This window comes from Schistocerca serialis, chromosome 10 (genome assembly GCF_023864345.2).
Source record: "Schistocerca serialis cubense isolate TAMUIC-IGC-003099 chromosome 10, iqSchSeri2.2, whole genome shotgun sequence".
Lineage (NCBI taxonomy): Eukaryota > Metazoa > Arthropoda > Insecta > Orthoptera > Acrididae > Schistocerca > Schistocerca serialis.
This window is the reverse complement of record NC_064647.1, coordinates 243351374-243378993: the sequence shown is the minus strand read 5'-3', so window position 1 is coordinate 243378993 and position 27620 is coordinate 243351374. Positions and strand designations below refer to the sequence as shown.

The 27620-nt window shown below is 40.5% G+C and overlaps 1 protein-coding gene and 1 non-coding gene across 4 annotated transcripts in view; both read right to left on the bottom strand.

Annotated features, from left to right (window-relative positions):
• The window catches only part of LOC126425119 (mitochondrial 2-oxodicarboxylate carrier-like), an 86785-nt gene that overhangs the window by 27893 nt on the left and 31272 nt on the right, over positions 1–27620 (bottom strand). For all 3 annotated transcript variants that reach the window (XM_050088049.1, XM_050088047.1, XM_050088048.1), the window contains exons 4-5: positions 26299–26361; positions 12541–12693 (exon numbers count right to left, since the gene is read on the bottom strand). In XM_050088049.1, the coding sequence (XP_049944006.1) occupies positions 12541–12693; positions 26299–26361 (216 nt within the window). The remainder of the gene's footprint in view (positions 1–12540; positions 12694–26298; positions 26362–27620) is intronic.
• Trnaa-cgc (transfer RNA alanine (anticodon CGC)) lies at positions 27433–27505 on the bottom strand. The gene has a single exon. It is a non-coding gene; the product is annotated as a tRNA-Ala (tRNA).

The window sequence follows — 27620 nt, the reverse complement described above, 5'->3', positions numbered from 1 at the left end:
GTATTGTGCAAGACAAAGATTACTACTAAAACACTTTGCACAAGTTTATAAGAGTGAGAAGCTAAGTGCAATGTACGTAACATAGGTGGGAGCGGGCAGTGAAATATAGACACGAAAGACAATGAAAGATGTTTGTGGTTATGTCATACAATGGCGCGTTTTCCGACAGAATTGCGCAGGCCTCCAGGAAAAACAAAAATAAAAATTGGGTTTCAGACAAAAGGTACAATTGGTTGTAAGCTATGGCACAAAGTTGGCAACTACAGCAATAAATATATGGGATCTGGTGTTTATAAGATTAGCTGCCAGTACTGTGATAGATTTAACATCGGTCAGACAGGAAGAAATTTCCACTCGTTTTGGAGGACATACATACAGTCAAAACAAGAGCGCTTTCGCTACACATTTGGACAGAGCAAGACATTCAGTAGGATATATAGACAGTAATATGAAAGTGTTGCATAGAGCATCAAAGGGATAGTTAAGAACCTGCTCGAAGAAATGGAAACTTATGTGCACAGAAAACAACAACCGGCATTACTGCTGAATGAACAGAATGAGTTTAACCTGAATACTCACTTTGATAAATTCAGAGACCTACTAGTTTGAATAGCGTGGAGCAGCCCAGCAGATTGGCGTCTGCCGGCCGCCGGCAACGAGGAGACAGGGCCTTCCTCTGTTAGCTCAGCCACAGGAAAACAAGGAAGTCATGCAGAGAAGCCATGACATATTCGCCATTGATGCCGCACTCTTATATAATATTGATTATAGATTTTCTGTTTTTAATTAAGGGGCACTACTTTATTAATTGTATTATGATTAGCGTCACTGTTAACTGATCTCTTAGGATTGAAGATGTTGTGATTTTTTATTTTTATACTTTTTACACTGGCATTCATAAAAGGTTGTATGTTACCTACCCAGGCTAAGGGCTGTATTGTATAGTATTTGTGCTTTTTATGGATTTCAAGTATGAGTCCAATTTCACATATAGTATATCAGCAAATGTTTTTAATGTCAGATGCTCATTTAGCCAAAGGAAAATTTTTTAACTGAAGACAGTGCATAATGCATTTTAATCTTTATACTGGCGACACTGTTTTACTATGTACTCTAGCTAAAGTGCCCTCTGCTGGCATTAGGTTCTTGTATTAAGTACCTGACGCAATGTGAGTATTATCAGCATTTACCATGTACTCACATGTTTAACTTGACAATGATTTTTATCAGAATATTTCAACGGTACGTATGACTGCTATACACATATTATATTTTTATATTTCATGCATCACTAATACTTGTATAGATTTAGTCTTAACTAATTGAACCTGGTCACTTACACAACATTTATATTAACAACAGATCTTAAGAAGGCGGTAAGCTGAAACCAGTAATAAAGTGTAAAGAAATCTGTGTGAACAAGACAGACTTGTGAAAACTAAAGTGCCAAAAATAAAATGATTGCTGACTCATTTACAGACTTCATGTCTTTAATTGATAAAGATGCGAGAAATTAAAACGGAGCGAAGCAAAGAGTAGTTGCAATGAAAAAAACCTGAGACAGAAGAAATTAACCTAAATTAAGGCCATATGGGTGGCGAGAACCAAGGACATGTTGTAGTGTTAGTTCCAACCTGCGGAGTTCTGAGAAACTGGTGTCTGAGGGAAGAATCCAGATGGCACGCGTGGTGAAATGGGTGCTAATGTCACGAATGTCGTGTCGTAGAGCATCCTTTGCAACAGGATATTGTGAGTTCCCAGTATATACCCTATGCCCATTCATCCTAATTGATAATTTTGTGGTAGTCGTGCTGATGTAGAAGGCTAAACAGTCTTTACATAGTAGCCAGTACATGACGTGTCGTTTTGCAGGTGGCTCCCCCATTCATGGTATATGTTTTGCCAGTTACAGGGCTATTAATAGGTGGTGATAGGAGGGTGCATAGGGCAAGCCTTGCAGCAGGGTGGTCACAGGGGTAGGAGCCATAGGGTAGGGAGATGGGTGCAGAAGGAGCATAGGGTCTAACAAGAATATTGCAGAGATTGGGAGGGCGACGGAAAACTATTCTAGGTTCAGGCAGAATGGGTCTCATTTCAGGCCATGATTTTAGGAAACCATGGCCCTGTTGCAGTAGCTGATTAACACATTCCAGACCAGGATAATACTGAATCACCAATAGTGTGCTCCAAAGCTGTTTTGTGGAGGGATCAGCTGTACCAGGAATGGATGCGACTGCCTGGGAAATCTGCTTTTTTAACTAGGCTAGTGGGATAATTGCATGCAGTGAAGGCTGAGGTGAGAATGGTGGTATATTGCTGTAAAGAGTCTGCATCCGAGCAAATACACTACTGGCCATTAAAATTGCTACATACGCGAAATTTAACTGACAGGAAGAAGATGCTGTGATATGCAAATGATTAGCTTTTCAGAGCATTCACACAAGGTTGGCACCGGTGGCGACACCTTCAACGTGCTGACATGAGGAAAGTTTTCAACTGATTTCTCATACACAAACAGCAATTGAACGGCGTTGCCTGGTGAAACGTTGTTGTGATGCCTCGTGTAAGGAGGAGAAATGCGTACCATCACGTTTCCGACTTTGATAAACGTTGGATTGTAGCCTATCACAATTGCGGTTTATCATATTGTGAGCGACACTGCTGCCCACGTTGGTCGAGATCCAATGACTGTTAGCAGAATATGGAATCGGTGGGTTCAGGAGGGTAGTACGGAATGCCGTGCTGAATCCCAAAGGCCTCGTATCACTAGCAGTCGAGATGACAGGCATCTTATCCACATGGCTGTAACGGATTGTGCAGCCATGTCTCGATCCCTGAGTCAACAGATGGGGACGTTTGCAAGACAACAAGCATCTGCACAAACAGTCTGACGACGTTTGCAGCACCATGGACTATCAGCTCGGATACCATGGCTGTGGTTACCCTTGACGCTGCATCACAGACAGGAGTGCCTGCGATGGTGTACTCAATGATGAACCTGGGTGCACAAATGGCAAAATGTCATTTTTTCGGATGAATCCAGGTTCTGTTTACAGCATCATGATGGTTGCATCCGTGTTTGGTGACATCGAGGTGAACGCTCATTGGAAGCATGTATTCGTCATCGCCATACTGGCTTATCACCCGGCATGATGGTATGGGGTGCCATTGGTTACATGTCTCGGTCACCTCTTGTTCGCACTGACGGCACTTTGAACAGTGGACGCTACATTTCAGATGTGTTATGACCCGTGGCTCTACCCTTGATTCGATCCCTGTGAAACCCTACATTTCAGCAGGATAATGCACGACTGCATGCTGAGGGTCCTGAACGGACCTTTCTGGATACAGAAAATGTTCGACTGCTGCCCTGGCCAGCACATTCTCCATATCTCTCACCAACTGAAAACATCTGGTCAATGGTGGCCGAGCAACTGGCTCGTCACAATACGCCAGTCACTACTATTGATGAACTGTGGTATCGTATTGAAGCTGCATGGGCAGCTGTACCTGTACATGCCATCCAATCTCTGTTTGACTCAATGCCCAGGCATATCAAGGCCGTCATTATGGCCAGTGGTGGTTGTTCGGGGTACTGATTTCTCAGGATCTATGCACCCAAATTGCGTGAAAATGTAATCACATGTCAGTTCCAGTATAATATATTTGTCCAATGAATACCCGTTTATCATCTGCATATCTTCTTGGTGTAGCAATATTAATGGCCAGTTGTGTATGTTTGCCTCAGATGCCAAGGCTGTATGGGAGAGAATGTTCAACATGGAAAGGATGGCAACTGTCAAAATGTAAGTACTGTTGTTTGTTGGTAGATTTAATGTGGACGGAAGTGTGTAGCTGGCCTTCAGTGAGGACGAGATCAACAGATGTCATCAATGTACCTAAACCAAACCGGGGGCTGATGACTTATGCATCCCAGGGAAGCCCCTTCCAAGCAACCCATGAAAAGTCTGGCATAGGAAGGAGCCATCTTGGTTCCCATGGTCGTACCGCTAATCACTTTGTATGTCTGCCCCTCAAAGATGAAGTAGTTGTTTGTAAGTATAAACTTGATTAAGGTTAGTAGGAAGGATGTCATAGGTTTGGAATCAGTTGGGCACTGCCTGAGGAAATGTTCAGCAGCAGACAGACCATGTACATGGAAGATGTTGGTATAGAGGGAGGTGGCATCAGTGGTGACAAGCAAAGTGTGTGGTGGGAGTGGGACGGGCACGGATTTCAGACGATCTAGGAAATGGTTGGTATCTGATGTAAGAGGGAGTTTTTGTACTATGGGTGGCAGGTGTTTCACTTAAGGCAGATATAGGTTTGGTGGGTGGTTTGAAGCAACTATACAACAGCCAGGATGAATGGGTTTGTGGATCTTAGGAAAAAGGTAAAAGATGGGGGTGTGTGGTTTAGGTGGCATGAAAAGTTCTATGGATCGAGGTGTTAGTCCTTGTGAGGTTTTAAGGAGGATCTGCAGGTCAGTTTCATCACAGGGATGAGATCTTGATGGCAGACGCTGTATGTAGAGTTGTCAGACAGTTGGCGTAGATCATTAGCATATTCCCTTTAGTCAAGTACCACAGTGATGCTGGGAGGATAATGATGGAATCATCAGCTTTTAGGGAACATAGAGCCTGTAGTTCTGCAGAGGACAACCCCAATCATCCTGGCCCTCTTACAGTTGCTGGCTTCAAACCACCCACCAAACGTATATCTGCCTTAGTCAATCAACACCTGTAACCCATAGTACAACAACTCTCCTCCTAAATCAAAGATACTAACCATTTCCTAGATCGTCTAAAATCCATACCCATCCCACTCCCACCTTGCATGTCACCATTGATGCCACTTCCCTCTATACCAACATCCCACAAATACATGGGATGTCTGCTGCTGAACATTTCCTCAGTCAGTGCCCACCTGATTCTCAACTTTCGACATCCTTGCTACTCACCTTAATCAGCTTTGTACTTACCAACAAATACTTCACCTTTTAGGGGCAGACACACAAACAGATCAGGGGTATGGCCATGGGAACCCGAATGGCTCCTTCCTATGCCAACCTTTTCATGGGTCGCTTGGAAAGGGGCTTTCCTGGGATCAATGTCTTCGCCCCCTGGTTTGATTTAGATACATTGATGACATCTTTACCATATGGACTCATGGTGAGGCTGACCTGCTACAATTCCTGGAATCCCTGAATACCTTCTCCCAATCAAGTTTCACATGGTCATATTCTGAAACCCACGCCACTTTCCTTGATGTTATTCTCGTCGTCACAAGGCCAACTACCAACTTCCTTCCACATTAAAATACCAATAAATAACAGTACTTACATTTTGACAGTTGCCATCGTTTCCATTTTAAACGTTCCCTCCCATACAGCCTTCGCATCCGAGGCAAACATATTTGTCCAGATGCAGACTCTTTACAGCAATATACCACCATTCTCAGCTCAGCCTTTACTGCACATAATTACCCCACCAGCCTAGTTAAAAAAGCACATTACCTAAGCTGTCGCATCCAATCCTGATACTTCCGATCCCTCTGCAAAACAGCTTCGGAGCACACCATTTGTGATTCAGTATTATCCTGGTCTTGAATGTGTTAGTCAGCTACTTCGACAGGGCCATGATTTCCTAAAATCATGCCCTGAAATGAGGCCCATTCTGTCTGAACCTAGAATAGTTTTCCGTCGTCCTCCCAATCTCTGCAATATTCTTGTTAGACCCTATGCTCCTTCTACACCTATCTCCCTACCCTGTGGCTCCTACCCCTGTGACCACCCCACTGGAAGACCTGCCCTATGCAACCTCCTAACACCACTTATAACAGTCCTGTAACTGGCGAAACACATACTTTCAAAGGGAGAGCCACCTACGAAATGACACGTCATATACCAGCTGTTATGTAAACACTGTTCAGCCTTCTATATCTGCATGACTACCATCAAACTATTAATTAGGATGAATGGGCATAGGCACATGGTATATACTGGGAACTCACAGTATCCTGTTGCAAAGCATGTTCTATGACATGACATTCATGACATCAGCACCTGTTTCACCACGCGTGCCACCTGGATTCTTCCCTCAGACACTAGTTTCTCAGAACTCCGCAGGTGGGAACTAGCACTACAACACGTCCTTGGTTCTCGCCACCCCCATGACCCTAATTTAGGTTAATTTCTTCCATCTCAGCTTTTCTTCACTTTAACTAGTCTTTGCTTCACTCTGTTTTAATTTCCTACATCTTTCATTGTTTTTCCTGTCTATTTTCCACTGCCCCCTCCAACCTCTGTTACGTACAATGCACTTAGCTTCTCACTCTTATTAATTCATGCACAATATTTTAGTAGTAATCTGTGTCTTGCATATTACCGTGTCTTCCATCTTTAAGGTCTCAGGTTTTCAAATCTCATCCGATACAGTCTTCAACAATCAGTCTTTCCTTCTCATCTCGTACGGTAAGTCTCCCCTGACCCACAGTTCTGGGTGACTTTCCCAAAATCTAGCCTTTTTCCTAGACCTCTCCAGTCCTTTTTTCCTTCACCCTTCTTCCTTCCCCTTCAACCCTTCTGCCTGAAGAAGGAGCCACTGGTTCTGAAAACTTGCCAATCACAAGAGTTTTTTATGTGTGTGTTCTGCCACTGCTTAATGGATATTTAAACACTCAAAATATTGTGTTTACAGTATAATGATTCTCTCAAACATAACAGCTTTTCAAGTTATTTACTATTCTGTCAACACATATCAAAATCTCACTTCACTCCTAAAACATTACTCTTATAATTAGACAATGGAAATTTGCGGATGGAATAACGAAAATGTTATGAAAATAATAGATTGCTTCTCTATATATTGGAAATGTCGAGTCAAAGACAGGCACAACAAAATGACTGCTAAACAAGTAAGGTTTCGGTCAATGGCCAAAAAGTCTACTTCTAAACACACACACACACACACACACACATGTGAACCCTGTCTCTGACTGCCAAGGCACAACTGTGGGCAACAAATTACAATTCTAATTAGAAATTAGAAGAGCCAATGAAAATTTTGTGTGTTCATATCTGCACTTCTAGCACATTGTTGTTGTTCTGATCTTTAGTGTGAAGACTGATTTGATGCAGTTCTCCATGCTACTTAATCCTGTGCAAGCCTCATCATCTCTGAATAACTACTGCAACATACATCCTTCTGAATCTGCTTACTGTATTCATCTCTTGGTCTCCTCCTATGATCTCCCCTCCCCTCCTCCCATTTCCCTCTAATACTAAGTGGTTGATCCCTTGATGTTCCAGATTGTGTCCTATCGACCAACCCCTTATTCTAGTCAGGTCGTGGCACAAATTTCTTTTTTCCCCAATCCTATCAAGTACCTCCTCATCAGTTACGCAATCTACCCACCTAATCTTCAGCATTCTTCTGTAGCATCACAAGTCAATAGCTTCTATGCTCTTCTTGCCTAAACTGTTTATCATCAATGTTTCATTTCCATCAATGGCTACACTCCAAGCAAATACTTTCAGAAAAGACTTCCTAACACTTCAATGTTAACAAATTTCTCTTCTTAAGAAATGCTTTTCTTGTCATTGCCAGTCTGTATTTTATATCCTCTCTACTTCAGCTACCATCACTTCTTACTCAGCCCTAATAGCAAAACTCATCTACTACTTTTAGTGTCTCATTTTCTTATCTAATTCCCTCAGCATCACCTGATTTAACTTCACTACATTCCATTACCCATGTTTTGCTTTTGTTGATGTTCATATTATACCCACCTTTCAAGACACTGTCCATTCCCTTCAAGTCCTTTGCTATCTGTTACAGAATTACAATGTCACTGGCAAACCTCAAAGTTTTCACTTCTTTTCTTAGTTGAAAAGTGGAAGTGTAAAAAGTTCTACGTGCCAAATCTCACATTTGCTAGGACATTCAGAAAACAGTGTATCTCTTTTTGCACATCAATGATTTGTACAAAAATATAAAAAATAAAAAAATAAGTAATTGGGCGGGTAGGTTAGAAAATTTAAAAAGGGAAATGGATAGGTTAAAGTTAGATATAGTGGGAATTAGTGAAGTTCGGTGGCAGGAGGAACAAGATTTGTGGTCAGGTGAATACAGTGTTATAAATACAAAATCAAATAGGGGTAATGCAGAAGTAAGTTTAATAATGAATAAAAAAAATAGGAGTTCGGGTAAGTTACTACAAACAGCATAGTGAACGCATTATTGTGGCCAAGATAGACACGAAGCCCATGCCTACTACACTAGTACACGTTTATTTGCCAACTAGCTCTGCAGATGATGAAGAAATTGATGAAATGTATGATGAGATAAAAGAAATTAGAAATTATTCAGGTAGTGAAGGGAGACGAAAATTTAATAGTCATGGGTGACTGGAACCTGATGGTAGGAAAAGGAAGAGAAGGAAACGTAGTAGGTGAATATGGAATGGGAGTAAGGAATGAAAGAGGAAGCCGCCTGGTAGAGTTTTGCACAGAGCATAACTTAATCATAGCTAACACTTGGTTCAAGAATCATAAAGGAAGGTTGTATACATGGAAGAAGACTGGAGATACTGGAAGGTCTTAGATAGATTATATAATGGTAAGACAGAGATTCACGAACCAAATTTTAAATTGTAAGGTATTTCCATGGGCAGATGTGGACTCTGACCACAATCTATTGGTTATGAACTGTAGATTAAACCTGAATGAACTGCAAAAAGGTGGGGATTTGAGGAGATGGGACCCGAATAAACTGAAAGAACCAGAGGTTGTAGAGTGTTTCAGGGAGAGCATTAACTAACGATTGACAGGAATGGGGGAAAGAAATACAGTAGAAGAAGAATGTGTAGCTTTGAGAGACGAAATAGTTAAGGCAGCACAGGATCAAGTAGGTAAAAAGATGAGGGCTAATAGAAATCCTTGGGTAACACAAGAGATATTGAATTTAATTGATGAAAGGAGAAAATATAAAAATGCTGTAAATGAAGCAGGCAAAAAGGAATACAAACGTCTCAAAAATGAGATCGACAGGAAGTGCAAAATGGCTAAGCAGGGATGGCTAGAGGACAAATGCAAGGATGTAGAGGCATCTCTCACTAGGGGTAACATAGATACTGCCTACAGGAATATTAGAGAAACTTATGGTGAAAAGAGAATGAATAGTAGGAATATCAAGAGCTCATTCTGAAACCTAGTTCCAAGCAAAGAAGAGAAAGCAGAAAGGTGGAAGGAGTATATAGAGGGTCTGTACAAGGGTGATGTGCTTGAGGACAATATTATGGAAATGGAAGAGGATGTAGATGAAGATGAAATGGGAGACATGATACTATGTGAAGAGTTTGACAGAGCACTGAAAGACCTAAGCTGAAACAAGGCCCTGGGAGTAGACAACATTCCATTACAGCTACTGATAGCCTTGGGAGAGCCAGCCCTGACAAAACTCTACCATCTGGTGAGCAAGATGTATACATTGAACTTACATGGAATGGGTTCATAGCTTTGGCTGCTGGAAGTCCTGGGCCTAGCACTGGTTAGCATTCTCTCCACGATATGACACTTGGCATAAGTCTAAGGACACCCAACAGAGCACCAAGTACAGAACAGCACTGAAAATGCTTTTTTTGAAAAAATGGCACTTAACATGTTTTTTCCATTTCCAATCTACATTGATTCATCCATCTTTAAACATCAGCATGCAACTGATGTCAACCGTAATTTTTAAAAATTCCATTTAACATTAGGAAACAAGGTCGCTTATTCTATAGTAATATACTGGGTGATCAAAAAGTCAGTATAAATTTGAAAACTTAATAAACCACGGAATAATGTAGATAGAGAGGTAGAAATTGACACACATGCTTGGAATGACATGGGGTTTTATTAGGGGGAGGAGGGGGGGGGAGTTCACAAAATGTATGACAGATGGCGCTGGACAGCAAAACGTCAGTGACTGTGCATGACAATCGTGTATAAAAGGAGCTGTAATGAGAGAGAGAGAATCAGATGCGCCAGCGTTCGCAGCATGTTGACGTTACCTGAAAAGGCGCTTTTAGTGAAGTTGTATTATCAGAATGGGGAATGTGCTAGTTCAGCGTTACAATCCTATCGCCATATGAAGGGGATTCGAACGGGTCAAGTTCCGTTGACAAATGCAGCTGTGGTGAGAATGACTTCGAAGTTCGAAGCCACAGGTTGTTTAGACAATAGACCCCATAATCGCCAACCGAGCACAAGGCGTAATGCTGCAGAGACGGTTCAGTAAGAAATGGAGACTGTAGCGGGTTCGTCTATGCACGGGGAAGTCAAGTGCTCGTGCAGCTGCACGTCACACCGGCATTCCATACATTATTGTTTGGTTGGCACAGAGGCGTACCCTCCGATGCTATCTGTACAAAATCCATCAGCATCATGAACTGTTACCTGGCGATTTAGTGAAGCAGAGTGCATTTGCGGTGTGGACGTTTCAAAATATGGCGGAAGATGACGATTGGGTGAGTAACGTGTTGTGGACTGACGAAGCTCATTTCCCGCTATGAGGGTCTGTCAACGCGCCCAAGTGCAGAATTTGCACTTCCGAAAATCCTAGCACTGTCATGGAAACTCCACTGCACGACGAGAAAGTGACGGTATGGGTTGGATTTACCACATCTACCGTTATCGGGCCTTTTTTCTTTGAGGAAATGCGTGATTCTGGCTTTGTAACTGCTACCATGACGGGTGAGGGGTATGCCGATATGTTACAGAATCAAATCATCCCCAGCCTGGCTGATGAACACCTGCTGGAACGTACGATGTTTATGCAGGATGGCGCTCCACCCCATATTGCTAGACGTGTGAAAGATCTCTTGCCGCGCATCGTTTGGTGATGATTGTGTGCTCAGCCGCCACTTCCATCGTGCTTGGCCTCCCAGGTACCCAGACCTCAGTCTGTGCTATTATTGGCTTTGGGGGTTACCTGAAGTCGCAAATGTATCGTGATCGACCGACATCTCTAAGGATGCTGAAAGGCAACATCCGACGCCAATGCCTCACCATAAGTCCGGACATGCTTTACAGTGCTGTTCACAACATTATTCCTCAACTACAGCTACTGTTGAGGAATGATGGTGGACATGTTGAGCATTTCCTGTAAAGAACATCATCTTTGCCTTGTCTTTCTTTGTTAGGCTAATTATTGCTATTCTCATCAGATGAAGCGCCGACTGTCAGACATTTTTTGAACTTTTGTATTTTTTTGGTTCTAATAAAACCCCCCATGTCATTCCAAGCATTTGTGTCAATTTGTACCTCTCTATCTACATTATTCCATGATTTATTCAGTTTGTTTAATATATACTGACATTTTGATCACCTGGCATATACTATAAACTGAAGTGTATCACAAACAAATGGATGTATATAAATAAAAGAACACTACACAAGAACAACTACATAATCCTTGAATGATGCTACAATCAGTCTTACAAATTACATGGTAATTAAAATTATCTTTCACACATTTTTGAAATTCAAGTGTATAAAAAGCCTTTCCTTTCAGCCACTTCTAGCAGAGAGACCTGATGTGCCTGTGACGGTAATTTCTTAAAATGCTTTATACATAGACATATCTAAAAACAAAGATGATGTGACTTACCAAACGAAAGCGCTGGCAGGTCGATAGACACACAAACAAACACAAACATACACACAAAATTCAAGCTTTCACAACAAACTGTTGCCTCGTCAGGAAAGAGGGAAGGAGAGGGAAAGACGAAAGGATGTGGGTTTTAAGGGAGAGGGTAAGGAGTCATTCCAATCCCGGGAGCACAAGCTTGTGTCTGTATATGTGTGGATGGACATGTGTGTGTGTGCGAGTGTATACCCGTCCTTTTTTCCCCCTAAGGTAAGTCTTTCCGCTCCCGGAATTGGAATGACTCCTTACCCTCTCTCTTAAAACCCACATCCTTTCGTCTTTCCCTCTCCTTACCTCTTTCCTGATGAGGCAACAGTTTGTTGCGAAAGCTTGAATTTTGTGTGTATGTTTGTTTGTGTTTGTTTGTGTGTCTATCGACCTGCCAGCGCTTTCGTATGATAAGTCACATCATCTTTGTTTTTAGATATATTTTTCCCACATGGAATGTTTCCCTCTATTATATTTATACATAGACATTCATAGCTGTACTGCATTTTTTAAGGCTGGTTATAAGTATATCTACTTTTAATGTTTGGCAAGTATTATGTTTATGAATAGATTGCCTTAGGCTATTTCTGTTAGGGTCTTCTTTTATACACAAGAGACTAGTGTGTGTGAAAGTCTGCATCAAAGAACACCACTGCTCTTTCTTAATGCTTCCACAATGCCACAGTGGTGTAGATGATTACATTAGCTCGATACAAGCAAATACTTGAGGCACTTCTTTACTGCCAGTTTTGGGGAGCCCTGTAAGTGATTACATTATCTTTGGAAGCAAAAGTCCTGCTAGACTAGCAGCAGCTCTCAGAATGGACCGATACGGCTTAAGAAAGCTGTGTGCGTTGGCTACCTTGTTGCTGACGATCTTCTTTAGGACGTCCCACGTGCTGGGCGCCTTCTCCACAGGTGACCTGTCTGCCATCAGGGTCACTTTCACTCGCTCGAATGGATTCATCACAATCGCTTCGGTCACACCGACACACAACCCTGTTGTAAAATACGTCTGAAACATGTCACATTTCAAAACATTTATTACTTTTGTTCATCATATACTGTTGTGCAGCTTTATAGGGTAAACGACCTTATTATTGGCACCCCACCAGTAATTGGCACCCTGCTAAGAAACATTTTGTAATAAGGAAATTTTTAAGTTGGTAGTGCTATTTTAGAAACAGATGAAGACCTCTGTTTTTGCTTGTTGCGCTGCATTTGTTTCAATGCCTTCTGGGGACTGGTTTGGCGGGAAGCTGACCTGAAGTCGATTGTTGTGAAGTTCCCTGTGCAAGAAAGGATTTTCTAAGAGGTAAGTTAAGAAATACTGCCGTATTATATTAAGTGCTGTAATTGTGTGGACATCTCATATTTCAAAATTATGATACCATGGTTATCAAATACAATCAGTATGGAGTTACTGGAATAAACTGAAACATTCTAACCTCAAAAGTGTAGAAGTTTAAACTGTGCCAATAACTGGATTTTGCAAAGCATGTAATTCTAATTATTGGCACCAGGTTGCCAACAACTGGTATTTTGCATTGATTCCCTTTCATAGTGAAATTAATTTTAATCTTGATAAGAATGGGAAATAAATGTAACTGTAAAAACAGCAACTTCAAATGATAACTGTAACCAGTAAATGGCACTGTGCCAACAACTAGAAAATTGTGTGCCAATAGCCGGAAAATTATGTACCAATGACTGGAAAATTATTAAGCAATAATTGGCATTGATTTTAACATTTTTTTGCATCTCTCTCATTATAGAAGTAAACTGAATGAAATACGGGTCCTAGGCGAAAAGATTCATACAGTGAAGAAAGCCTTCAGAAAGCATTCCAAGGAGTAAAGAAAGGCATCTCATTCAAAGCAGCGTCCAGAATGTATGGAATTCCCAGATCAACATTACAATTCCGGCTGAGTAATAAGGATACCAAAACATCCCATGGGCCAGCGCCTATACTGAGCACAGAGGAGGAAAACACCCTTGTTTGGTGAGTATTGCTACCCGTGTAGATTGACTCATTGAAAATTTACAAGCTAATTCATTATATCTGACAATATTCTTAATTATCTTTTCAGGTGGATCTTTGAATGTGCTCGGAAGGGATTCCCACGGCGAAAACAAGATATTCAGGCAAGCGTGTGAGAATTTCTTCATAACAGTAAACGTCCTAATCCTTTTAAGGATTACACCCCTGGTAACAAATGGTATTCTGCCTTTTTAAAAAGGCATCCGGAAGTTTCTGAAAGAACACCTGAGGGTGTAACTGCTGCAAGTGCTTGTGTTAATGAACAAGATGTGAGAGGATGGTTTACGTCCACAAAAGACCTCCTTAAGGAGAAAAATGTATTTGATGTGCTGTCATGTCCAAGCTGTATTTTCAATGGTGATGAAACTAATTTTGTTCTATGGCCTAAGAAAGATATTGTACTTGCACCCGCAGGCTGTAAAAATGTCTATGAAGTAGAGAAAGGTCCAGCCAAAGCTACTCTCACTGTCATGTCCACATTCTCAGCAGATGGAAAGATGTTAATGCACCCCTATCAGAGAATTACTACCAACGTTATCAGCAAGGTTCCTGAAAAGTGAGGCATCGGGAGAAGCGACAATGGATGGATGGGTTGGGTTGTTTTGGGGAAGGAGACCAGACAGCGAGGTCATCAGTCTCATTGGATTAGGGAAGGACGGGGAAGGAAGTCGGCCGTGCCCTTTCAAAGGAACCATCCCGGCATTTGCCTGGAGCGATTTAGGGAAATCACGGAAAACCTAAATCAGGATGGCCGGACGCAAGATTGAACCGTCGTCCTCCAGTGTCCAGTGTCTAACCACTATGGATGGATGAAATCTGAAGTTTTCTTCGAGTTCATTGCTAACGTTTTTCATCCATATCTCCAAGAAAATAACATCCTATGAGCAGTAATTCTGTTTGTTGTTGGGCATAAAACCCATTTAACATACCACTTGAGCGAGCTATGAAAGATCTTAAAATTATTCTGACATCTTTGTATCCCAATTCTACATGAATATTACAGCCTGCTGACGTTGCTGCCTTCAGATCTCTCAAAAGTGAATGGAATAATGCTGCATTCACATGGCAAACAAACAACGGTGGAAAAGCTATAACTAAAGAGGACTTTGCACCAATCTTGAAAGAAATGATTGAAAAAATGGACCTTGAAAACACAATTAAAAATGGTTTCAGAGCTACCGGGTTGTCCCATGGAAGCCAAATAACATTGATTTCTCAAAGTGCTTGGGTAGGAATGTTTCTAACCGCAATAATATTAACAGCAACAGCAGGAAGTCAGAAATCCTGCCTCTTCTATATGACACTTTTGTTCAGGTTGTTGGAGAAGAGACAATAAATGAATTTGAGACTATACAGAATGTGACAGAAAACGATCATGGAGAAGATTTCTTTCTTCTATATGGGCTATGGAAATGTTATCAAAATGAAAACCAAAAACAGGAACAGAAAGCTACTGAAATCACGCCAGATGCCAACGTGTCCCTTTCTGATGAAAATCTGAACATTTCAAATCCGCAACATGCCTCGAGTGAAGAAGCTAGCCAGAGTTCATCAGGAAGAGATGACACAGAAGATACGCCTATAGTAAATAAAACTCCAACCAAATGTATAAAAGAAGTGCTTCTTTGGCCAGAAACGCCAAAAAGGAAAAGAAAGCGACAATTGGAACGAGTCCCATTTGTTTTAACCTCAAGAAAGTGGAATAACCTGCACGAGGAAAAGGTAAAAATGAAGGAGGATGCCATGAAACAGAAAGAAAAACGAAAGCACGAAAGAGAAGAGAAGGAAATGAAAAAGCAAGCTACTGAACAAATTAATAAAAAGAGGAAAATGAAGAGAGATACCAGCATTTTGACATAGCTGACATCCCAAGCTAAGCATTCAGAGGTTGAGAATGCTCCAGCTTCTACAAGTGGTTGTATGCGGAATAAAGAAAAAGAGTTTTGTGAAATGTGCTTCAAATGTACAAGAAGTGTTTCTTCCAAGAAGGGATATGAATGTAATTGTGGTGTCACCGCCAGACACCACACTTGCTAGGTGGTAGCTTAAATCGGCCGCGGTCCATTTAGTACATGTCGGACCCGCGTGTCGCCACTGTGTGATCGCAGACCGAGCGCCACCACAAGGCAGGTCTCGAGATACGGAAGAGCACTCGCCCCAGTTGTACGGACGACTTTGCTAGCGACTACACTGACGAAGCCTCGCTCCTTTGCCGAGCAGATTGTTAGAATAGCCTTCAGCTAAGTCCACGGCTACGACCTAGCAAGGCGCCATTAGCCTTACATAGCTTGTATCTAAAGAGTCTCACTTATATCGTCAATAGCGATGTACCAAGGATGGATTAAAGTTAAGTATTCCAGAAGCTACGTACTTTTCTTTATAGCATTCATTACGTGTCCTGTTACAGACCTATCTCTTGCCTGCGTGAACTAAACGCGTGCCTTTCGGCTACTTCCGTGGCGTGGCTGTCTTGCTACGCCACAACAGTAATAGCTGTAAAAAACTTTTCCACTCTACATGCATCCCCAGTGGGCATCAAATACATATCCCAGATGATGATCTCGTTGTATGCCATAATTGTTACATGGTACATGATAGTGACAATACTGATGCCTTTGAAGATGAAAGTGATTTCTCCGAATCGGTGGAATAAATTCTTACTGCTTGCATCACACAAAGGCCTATGCATAACAGTTCTTCAGGAATAGTACTCACACAAAGGAAAGGACTGAGAACAAACTTAATTTGGTGTTTCTGTAATTCATAGTTGTATTTGTATAGAGTGTTATGTAATTTTACTGAATTAATAAATTGATTCTCAGTTTTTCTTTATTTTCTGAATTTTCACCTTCTATTGCATTACCAAGTATTAGGAACAGCTTGTGATAGCTAGTTGTGAGTAATAATATTATTAATAATAAGTAAAGTCCTTATAAATTGGGGGTGCCAATGACTGGTAATGTGCATGCCAACTACTGGAAAATTGTGCCAATAACTGGTAAAATTTTACATATTTTTAAGCAACTTATTTCACATGGAAAATAAAGTATAAAACTTTCGTAATTGTAGTATAATGTTACTTTAATATTCTGCTATGTTTTGTGTTAGAATTATACTTCAAGCAAGGAAAGTATTGAGGATACATAATTTACCCTACAAACATGTTCTTAAAGTGCCAATAATTGGGTGGTTTACCCTACCTTTGTAGATAAATATGCAAAAAAAGACATTAGAAACCAGTTGATTAAATCTAGTTATTTTCTTTGGAGTGGACAATTCTCGTTATGTAGTCTACAGTGTGTTAAAAAAAGAATGACCTAACTACAAAACTCCAATTCCAAAATAATCACAAAATCTTAAAGTTTTAGCTATGCTATTACAAATGCTCTTCGTGCCCCACAGCAGGAGCACAAACTACATCTAGACAATAGCTAAATTCATCACAATGCATCTGCTTTTACAGAAGCTGTGGCAGCTAATATTCTATTCTTCACTTCTACTATGCCATGACATAAAGGAGGGATCATCATACCTTCCTTCACATATCCCTATAAGAAAAAAATCTCAGGGGGTCATGTCTGGCGATCTTGGAGACCACAAATGTAGAACAGCGTCTCTGGGTCCCCGTGCACCCTATCCAGCACTGAGACAATATGTCATTGAGAAACTGACATACACTGTTTTCGCAGTGTGGTGGAGCTCGATCCTGGTGGAAAATTAAGTCATTGGTGTCCTCTAGAAATTTTGGAAAAAGCCAATTCTGCAGCATTTGAAGACAGCTCACTGAAGTCATAGTGTTTTCCTCAAAAAAAAAAGAAGGCACAAAAAAATGTTCACTTCAGGTGAGTCTCTTTCATACTCAACAGTGTCATGAGGGTTCTAGAGCCCCATATGCGCACGTTTGTTGATTTATTTTACTGCTAAAATGAAATGCTTTCATCACTGAAAATTAACCGTGGTAAAAATGTATCGTCTTTCGTGTCCTTTAGCAGACGGGTGTATACACTGACAAGGAAAAAAAAAAAAAAAAAATCCCAGATTTCCCGGTTAAAAATACACTTTTTCCATGTTAAGTGACAGTATACTTTTCCTCGGAACTGTAAAGCTTATCCGTCCTTTGAATGGTTATGGTTTCATACACCAGCGTAGAATTTCCCAACACTTTAGAAAATGAAACTCAGTGGGGGGGAAAAAAAAAAACACGTTTTGGAAAGATGTCTCATGTGCAGCAACATGTCTGATGGGCAGCAACATGTACACAGCATATTTTCGTATTTCGAAAGTGTAAATTCGAATTCCACCAAACACTGCACGTTACTTTCCCAAGCATTGAAATCGAGATTGCATTGCGCCTTTGTAAACCAGTCATAGCTCATGTCATGTGATCTCGCCAGCCTATGGCAGCGGCTGTTCAGAGCATAGGACACATGATGTAGTCAGCCAATAGCAACATCACTGTTAGGTAGCGAGAACACACAAATAGGAAAAGTTAATGCTTTAAATTAATATACATAGTGTTGCTACAAGAAAAGTAAAGTTTCACATATAATATTGGTCTCTAAGATTCATAAGCTGCAAGAGAAGCTAAGCTTTCACATATAATGTTGATCTTTTTTGTGTGTATTACACTTAAAGATACATCACACAAATGTGCCAGTAAAATTTTTAACGACGACATAAATGTCTTATCCTCTGGGCTCGAAATTATTCTAAAGGGTCGTCCTCAAAGAGTTGATTTTTAAATGAGAGTCAAACGCTCTGTGATTTAAAAAATTCATCGTACATTCTCACACATAGTTCATCTTGTGTAAAAGGAAATTTACTTTGAAAGTAACACTTCTCAAACCACCACTCGCAATATTTTCCCGCAACCTGTTAGAAATAGGCTTGTTTCAGCAGTTGCCAGAGAGCGATAGATAATAGGCGTCACTGCGCTTGCGCAGCTATGACGACGCAGGAAGCCTGTATGTTCGTGTATGTAAAACATTAGAAGATCTTACATTATGTCATTAAGGAAACAAGACATCAGAGGATACTCCTAGAGCATCGGAAATTCGTGAACCATACAAAAATGCATAATTCGTCTTAAAGTGCACATGCGTATGTCCAGAGTCGGATGTGAATTTTCTTGGAGTACCAGTACCGTATTAACTCATGTTTGGTTCTTTATTATGGCATAATGCGATACGTGCTAGAAGATGAAAACGTGCACTTGAAATGCAGCAAACAGTTGAAACTAGCCAATTGTGTGGATTTAAACTTGTCGTTTCAAATAAATGGACTGCCTCAGCGGAAAAGATTAATGAAAGCCAAATTTCTTTAGCAAACCGACAAATATAACTTCATTGTTGTGCAAGGCGATTAATGCTTGACTGTCAGAAAGGTGGACATAAAATAAAATCTGAAACTAATAACTTATTTTAGCCTTGGGTAATTACGTGAATATATTTTAATTCACCTGATAGCTCCTGGCCATAGAAATCTGTTTCGTTTTCATTTGACATGACAGCAATAAACGAAGAGGAAACAGCAGAATCACTAAACGTAAACACAAGTCACGTGGAGACTACTCACCTCTGCACTACAACTCCGACTGCTTTGTTGATCAGTCCCGGATCTACGACATTTACGAACCGGGGCAATACTAGATAGTGGCACCCCCCTTTCCTCGAGCGTTTGAGGTAGGTCGCAAAAAAAAAAAAAAAAAAAAAAACCGACTTTCCAAAAATATGTTTATTTTGTAGCACACATCATTCTGTAGAGTCTGATCATCATCATCAGTTATCTGCTACATTAGCAGGTCCTTTGCCTCTCCATTTTCTGCGATCCATTGCTTCCTTCTTAAGGCTGCTGTATGTTGTACCGTCCATCATGTCATCCAGTATCTGGAATCTCTTCCTTCCTCGCTTCCTTTTCCCTTCTACATAACCTTCTAAAACTGTTTTTATCAGTCCGTCATTCTTTCTTAATATATGCCCAATCCAATTTCTTTTTCTTCTCTTTATTACATCTAGTAACTGTCTTTTCTCTCCCACTCTTCTCAGTACCTCTTCATTTTTTACTCTGTCCATCCAACTTATTCTTTCCATCTTCTGCTATGTCCAGATCTCAAAAGCCTCCAGCCTTTCTCTGTCTTTTTTCCTCATAGTCCATGTTTCAGCGCCATATAGAAGAACACTCCATACAAGACATTTGATGAGTCTCTTTCTGAGTTCTCTGTCCAGACCGCTGCAGAAGATTCTCCTTTTCTTATAAAACGCCTCTTTTGCCATTGCTATCCTTGTTTTAATTTCTGTGGTGCACTTCCAGTCAGTGTCTATCCTGCTTCCAAGATACTTAAAATTTTGCATCTGTTCTAGTGTTTCTCCATTCAGCACAATTTTTATTTCCTTATTTCCTCCTATTGCCAATACTTTTGTTTTATTTGTGTTAATCTTCATTCCATATTTTTTTCCGTTAGTTGCAATGGTGTCCACCAAATCCTGTAATTCTTTTTCCCCTGTGGCTAGAAGGGCCATGTCATCAGCAAATCTCAAGCACCCTACTCTTCTTCCTCCAATTTCTACTCCTTTGTCATCTAATGAGCATTGGTCAATCATATTTTCCAAGTACAGGTTGAAAAGAGTAGGTGATAAACAGCATCCTTGTCTTACTCCTTTCCCTAGTCTGATCCAGTTTGTACTTTTTCCTCTCACTTTAACTGAAACTTTTTGATTAAGGTACAATGAGTTTATAAGTCTTCTGGTTTTCCAGTCCACTCTCTTTTCCCTCATAATAGTCGCCACTTGTCCCAAACCACAGCGTCAAATGCCTGATACATAAGACATATAAGACATGTTATTTGGCCTAAAGTGTGTCAAAGTGCAGTGCCATGCCTCTTCACACAGCAGTCTTCTATCACACGTCACTGTATTTCACTCTGTGGAACTCAAATGTGTAATATTTTGTAATGGGTGCCATCAAACTACATTCAGGACAGTGGAAATTAAATGCCCTGTGGTGCCTCTATTGCTCCCAGCTCGCAATTAATAGCGGATGGGATTAATTGGAACCTGGAGAACAAGAACTCTTCAGAAAATTTGCACTCTTTATTACCTACTATCTAATAACTTGCTGCTTTGTGAGACATCACATTAAATATAAGATACATAAAACCAGTAAAAACAAGAGACAAACAGGATAGTAACATTTCTTCCATCCTTAATTCATAGCAATTTTTTCTCTCTAATCTTGCTATAGCTTTACATGGAGTGCTTTCCTTTCTGGGAAAGGATCTATTAAATATTGAAAAAGCTGTTAAAACAATAGTATCCAAGACTGATGTTGTTTCTCGATCTGATTACATGTATTTTCTCATTGTCTACTAAATAAAACGAAATGAGCCTGCCTAATATTCCAGCAATTTTAACACACACCAAATAAACGAGACAACACAACTCAATTCACGAAGTATCAATATCAGATGCCTATTAGGCGTACTACAAGCAAAAACTTTTATATTAGGAAATAGTTTCACATTTCATTCACATGCTCTAGCTTCTGAAGAACAAGATCAAAAAGCAGTAGTATGAAATTTTTATATAAATTTGGAAACGTCATATTATTCCATAATTTATGTGATGCCCCAGTTTCTCCTCCATCATCTTCTAACAAACAATCTTCTCATCACTAATTCTGCAACTATTCCCGCCAGTGTCAAAATGTATTCTCCAGTTACCTTCACTAACCCAGTTATAATCACTGGTTTAGTTATCCCGCATTTATTCTTCGGTTAGGTGTTATTACGTGTTCATACAACGTGTTTTCTGTGCTACTCCCAGAATAGAACTTTAGCATCTGCTAGCTGGGGACTGTACAAATGGCCTTTACTAGTGTAGCGATCTGGCCAAATGTTTTCTGTCAAAATTTCATTTTCTTAGATACACCAAGAAGATAATACGTGATATTTCTTGCCTGTTACTCCAAGTAATCGTTTATTTCCACTCTGGTAGTCTGAATCTATGGATTTTGTTAGTAATTATAACAATGCTGATCATTCTCAAACCCAGTCAAACACATTGGTTTCACCCGTTTGGTTTTATTCCGCTCAACTTGTATAGCCCTGTCCCCTTTTGTCTGCAGGAAAGTTTATCTCTAGATGCCACAGGGATTCCCATAACAGAGGCATCACGTACACTATGCACGCATTCAAAAATAAACTTACGATTCATTGAGGATCAACTTAGAATTAGTTCAAAAATGTTCAAAAACCAACAGGGATGTGTTTCAAAATCATACGAATAATCGACAGACCAACGTGCGCTGGATGCTAGGCGTTTTGTGAAACATGGTCTTTTTCCTCAAGAATATGAATTTGCCCTCCCCCCTCCCCTGAAATTGCTGCCCAGGGTAGATACCCCAGTCTGTCCCCCGACCCCTAGAGCCAGGCCTGTTGACCATGCGTGAATCTGGCAGCTTAGATGTGCCAGTAAAATTTTTCTGAGTAGTATTGGCTGCTTGCTGCTATTGCTTATACAGCTAACTTCCACACTTCTGTAGCTAGAAACGAGAGAAGATACTACTCATATGCGACGCTACAGTACATGCGCAAGAGCTCGCTCGCAACTACTCAAACGCTACTGCAGTTGTAACGTCACGCTCATCGGAAGCAATTCATTGTTGTGAAGCACTGCATAGTCTTCCTAAGGCCTTTGACACAATTTGCTGCTGGCAGACGATTGTATGAGCACTGAGTTTTGTAGTTGTATATAGCGCAATTCCTTTGCAACTTAAGTTTTATTTTCGTTTTTTTTTTCTCTCGTTCATGTTTTATTGCTTCAATATTATTATTCAGTAGCGAGATACAGTAATATTCTTTGGTAGAGTTTTGGTTCTTACCAGTCAAAGTTACAAAAATTTAACTGAAAACTAAAACAATAAAAATTCCTGGATTTCTCCCAGATGAAAAAATTACCGGTTTTTTTCCGGATCTCCTGGGTCGTATAAACCCTGAGCAGCGCACTACTGAAGTGAATCTATTTCCTTTCATCATCAACCCAAATAGTTTGCACTAACTGTAGTCTGTATGGTTTACAGACCAAATGATGTCTTAACATTTCCCAGTCGCATGAGGCATTGTCAGTTCTCCGCCTCTGTGGCAAGCAGACTTTTGGACCTCACTTAAACATTTGCCGAATTCTTTCCACCGAGTGCGAGATCAACCTAGACTCTTACTTTCATACGAGCACACTGTCTCTTCAAATTGGCAGTACTAATGACAAATGTTTTTGGGACAGGTAGATCAATGCTAAAACATGAATGAAAAGCACTCTGGACCAAAATCAATGACTCAGTCTTTGCAAACTGCAGCACACAAAACACTTTCTGTTGAGCAGATGTCATCTCACTTCTGACTCACTGCTAACTGAGACAACACATTGACTGACATCTAACGCTTATTTTCTGAAACTCTAGACCAGGCTTGTCCAAACTGTGTTCCTGGGGCGCTAGCGCCCGCAATCGCCCGCGGCCAGCGCCCCGGGCGAATTCGTTTGTTGTCGCAGTGGCCGAGCCGTGTCGCTTAGCTGGCCGTGCGGACCGCCTGCCAACCCTCGCCATGCCACTGTACGCGCGCTTCGTGCCCACAGAGTAGAAGATAAGGTCTCAGATATGGAGCAGCAATTAATGGAGAGAGCAGCAAACTTTATTTCACTTTCTATCGCTCTTGACGAGTCCGCTGACGTTGCGGACATATCTCAGCTCGTCATATTCATTCGAGGTGTTGACGACAATCTGCGTCTCACCGAAGAATTTCTCCATCTTATACCATTAAAAGACACAACCACAGGCTTGGATATTTTTTCTAGCCATGGGAAACGTGTTAGAGTCAATGGGCTTAAAATGGGAACACCTGACCAGTGTAACAACGGATGGAGCCCCTGCGCTACGAGGGATATGACAGTCGGCTGTTCCTTATTCGCGGCAGTCCACTGTCTGATACACCAGGAGGCACTTTATGAGAAGATTGTCAACATAAAAACATGTTATGGACACATTTCTTCGAACGGTTAATTATCTTCGATCGCAAGGACTCACCCATCACCAATTAAAAGAGTTTCTGGCTGATATCGAGGCGGAATACCCGGACATCCCCTACCACGCCGAAGTAAGATGGCTGAGCAGAGGAAAGGTGCTTCATCAGTTTTTCTCCTTGAGGGGTGAAATAAATACCTTTTTGGAAATGAAAGGCGGTCCAGAAGTATTACTTTGTGATCTTAAGTGGGTGGTGAATTTGGCTTTTTTGAGTGACCTTACTGGTCATTTAAATTCTTTGAACATTTCACTCCAACGCGAAAATCACTATGTTGTTGATTTAGCGCAGATGATTCAAGCATTTAAAAAAAAAAAAACTTCTTTTTTGGGAAAAACAATTGCACAAGAAGAATTGTGGACACTTTCCTGCACTACATAGCGTTAAAGAAGATGCAGATTTTTCAGATTATGTTGAAATCATTTGCAAATTACAAGAACGGTTTGAAAACAGATTTTTGGAGATAAAGTGAGCTTCAATCGGCCTCAGATATATTTGTTCGCCCGTTTTCCCTTCAGCATAGGACGTCTCACAAGTGCTTAGCTGAGCGGTCTGGGCGCTGCAGTCATGGACTGTGCGGCTGATCCGGGCGGAGGTTCGACTCCTCCCTCGGGCATGGGTGTGTGTGTGTGTTTGTCCTTAGGATAATTTAGGTTAAGTAGTGTGTAAGCTTAGGGACTGATGACCTTAGCAGTTAAGTCCCATAAGATTAAAAAAAAAGAAGTTTCACAAGTGCGTCAACTAGAGCTGATTGACCTGCAGTGCGATATCCGCCTGAAGGACCGCTTTCTTTGGATGACTTTTACAGCTGTCTTCCGTGAGAGAAATATCCTCTTTTGCACAAGCACGCTGCCAAAGTTCTCTCAATGTTTGGTTCCACGTATATCTGTGAGCGCTTTTTCTCTCTTTTAAAGCTTGCTAAAACTAAGAACCGTTCATTACTTGACGCTAAAAATTTGACTAATTCTTTGAGGTTATCAGTGTCAGGAAATATTGAACCAAACGTAGACAAAACCGTTTCCTCAAAAAAGAAAAAAAGTGTAAAATGTTACAATCTTCTTTAACAACATTGACTGTAGGAATTAAAGAGCTTTATAGACTTAATTCTATTTTTAATAAGTTTTCAAACTTGGTCATTTAAAATTATTACGTACAAAACAGAAACTAAGGATCCGATTTCTAAACTCTGAAAGGGGATACAAAAAGATGTAGCCTGAAGTATAACAAAAAATATTTACTTGTAACTGCTAACAGTAAGAAATAGACTCTATATCCCTTATAGAATATTATTTCTAAAATAGAATATTTATGACTCTAGTTCATTTAAGAAACTGATATATTTTTCAGAAGACGCCCATTGTACATATGACGAGTGTGCATGTGCAGTACTAATAGAATGAACCTGTGGGCCAGAAAACAACTCAGATGTTCTTCGATTCTTGTTTTGGATATTGTTGTCTAAAGCTTTGAGTAGTAATTCTGCCACACGAGCACTAGTTGTTACCTAAACAGTAAATGGTTTGCTTGTTTTACCGCTCATCGGCCTCTTTTACAGAGGTGCGCTTCCTCTGTTATTTTGTTTGCATTGGATCTGACTGCGGGACAGTCCACCGCAGAGCAGTGCTGTGCTGTCTCACTCACTCCGCAGCTCTCTCTCTCGCTCCTATGCCGACACTAGCGACGCACGGTCATGGCCGGGATGCTGAACTACACTGCCTGGGGCCCGCGGGCAATTCTTGGATGAGCCTGCTCTAGACCATGCCTATTCCAACACACTCTTCCTTTCTGGCACATCCAATGTTTTATATTTACTGCCATTCAAAATCATGTCATTCTTTTTGAAACACCCTGAATTATTGGTACCACCTCCCACACAATAGATTCATACACCATATTATTACTCATTGAGAAGTTCTTACATGGAGTAGAAGTAGTTGTCAAGCATACATAACTTCAGTTTGTACGTACCAAGCAAACACAATTTCAATTTGTATTTGTCAAGCATACACAATTTCAGTTTTTATTTTAAGTTCATTTTATTATCTGTCGAATTCTTTACATCAAATGGATAGGGGGGTCAAATATTTTTATGGCTGAATTCATTTATTTCTGCACTACCCCAAGGCTGAGGGAAGGATAGTGTACGCCATTACTCTTTCTAGTATTATATTTATGAATATTACTGTTATTTTCAAACTGTGTTTGATTGTTGACAACAAAGTTCATATGACATCTGAGGATGTTGTCAATATACCCAACAGTTTTGTGAGCTGCCTAGAAAAGGTTCTAGCTCTGAGGGAAAGTTTTGCAATGCTTTCGATCTCATTTACTGTATTTGTAGATTAGGCTGTCTCAACAACATGGTGAGTCGGAGTGGTCTACAACTAAAATACAAGAAATAGTCTTATTTTTTACTCCTTCCATTATTTACAGATCCATATTTCTTTTATACACACATTGTTAATAAAAGTAGTATAAAACAGGATCAATCTACAACATGTTATACTTACCAATGGTTTTGCTGTTTCAGACCCAAACAAGAGGTGCTGCTCATAGTTTTCAAAGAGAAGAAACTGTAATATGAGATAATTAGTTCAGATTAGTGATACGCAATACACTATGTCAGTAGTAAATTACAAGATGTAAGTGAAATATGCAAAAAAGAACAGAAATTTGTCAATTACAAGCAAATAAGCATACCTGTGACAGACACAAGTACCAAATGAATTAAATACTATAATGAGCGCAAGAAAAAAAAAGGATTTGAAATTTGGGAAAACAACACATGTGTCACTGAACAATATCTGCAACATTTACAAACAAAAGAATACATGGGATGGATAGGCTGTCTGTATACTAGTGCCCCATATGATTCCAAGTCTCTGCTTGGCGTACTGAAGTTGCTCTGCAATATTTGTGTGCTATGCCCTTTAACCACCATGACATAGCCAGCCTGCTACACATTTTTAAATAGTATCTGCATGTACCCTGCCAAAATTAGATGTCCTTGCACATATCTAGAAATCTAACACTTGCCTCCTTAGATTTCTATCATTATTAGTTGAAGAAAAAGAGTTGTTATAACATCAGATTGAGGCAATTATGCTTCGGATTGGAAAAACTATTTCACAGGAAATCCCCAAAATTCAGCCTTAGGCTCCATTTTGTTTGCATTTTACTTAAATGATCTACTTCTTAATAATGACTGTCACTCAGTTCTCTTTTCAGTGATACATCTGTACCATTGAAACTACCAGTGCTAGCTAAATTCCTCAAACTGCCATAAATGCGACATAAAATTAGACAACTGATTTAACCTGGATGGTTTAAAATTAAAACAGAAAAAAATCAGTTAATGCAGTTTCAAACAAAACAAAGAAAGTTAAATGAATTTCGAATCCATTACAAAAACCAGGATTTGCAGGAAATTCCTACGAATGCAACTGGACATAAACATGGTGGGTGGTGGTGGTGGTGGTGGTGGTTAGTGTTTAACGTCCCGTCGGCAACGAGGTCATTAGAGACGGAGCGCAAGCTCGGGTTAGGGAAGGATGGGGAAGGAAGTCGGCCGTGCCCTTTCAAAGGAACCATCCCAGCATTTGCCTGAAACGATTTAGGGAAATCACGGAAAACCTAAATCAGGATGGCTGGAGACGGGATTGAACCGTCGTCCTCCCGAATGCGAGTCCAGTGTGCTAACCACTGCACCACCTCGCTCGGTATGGGACATAAACATGTCATGGAGCTCACACATTCAGACCCTGCAAATATATGAAACAGCCTGGCATTTGCACTGATGAGATTATACAATGCAAACCAGCATGAATATAAG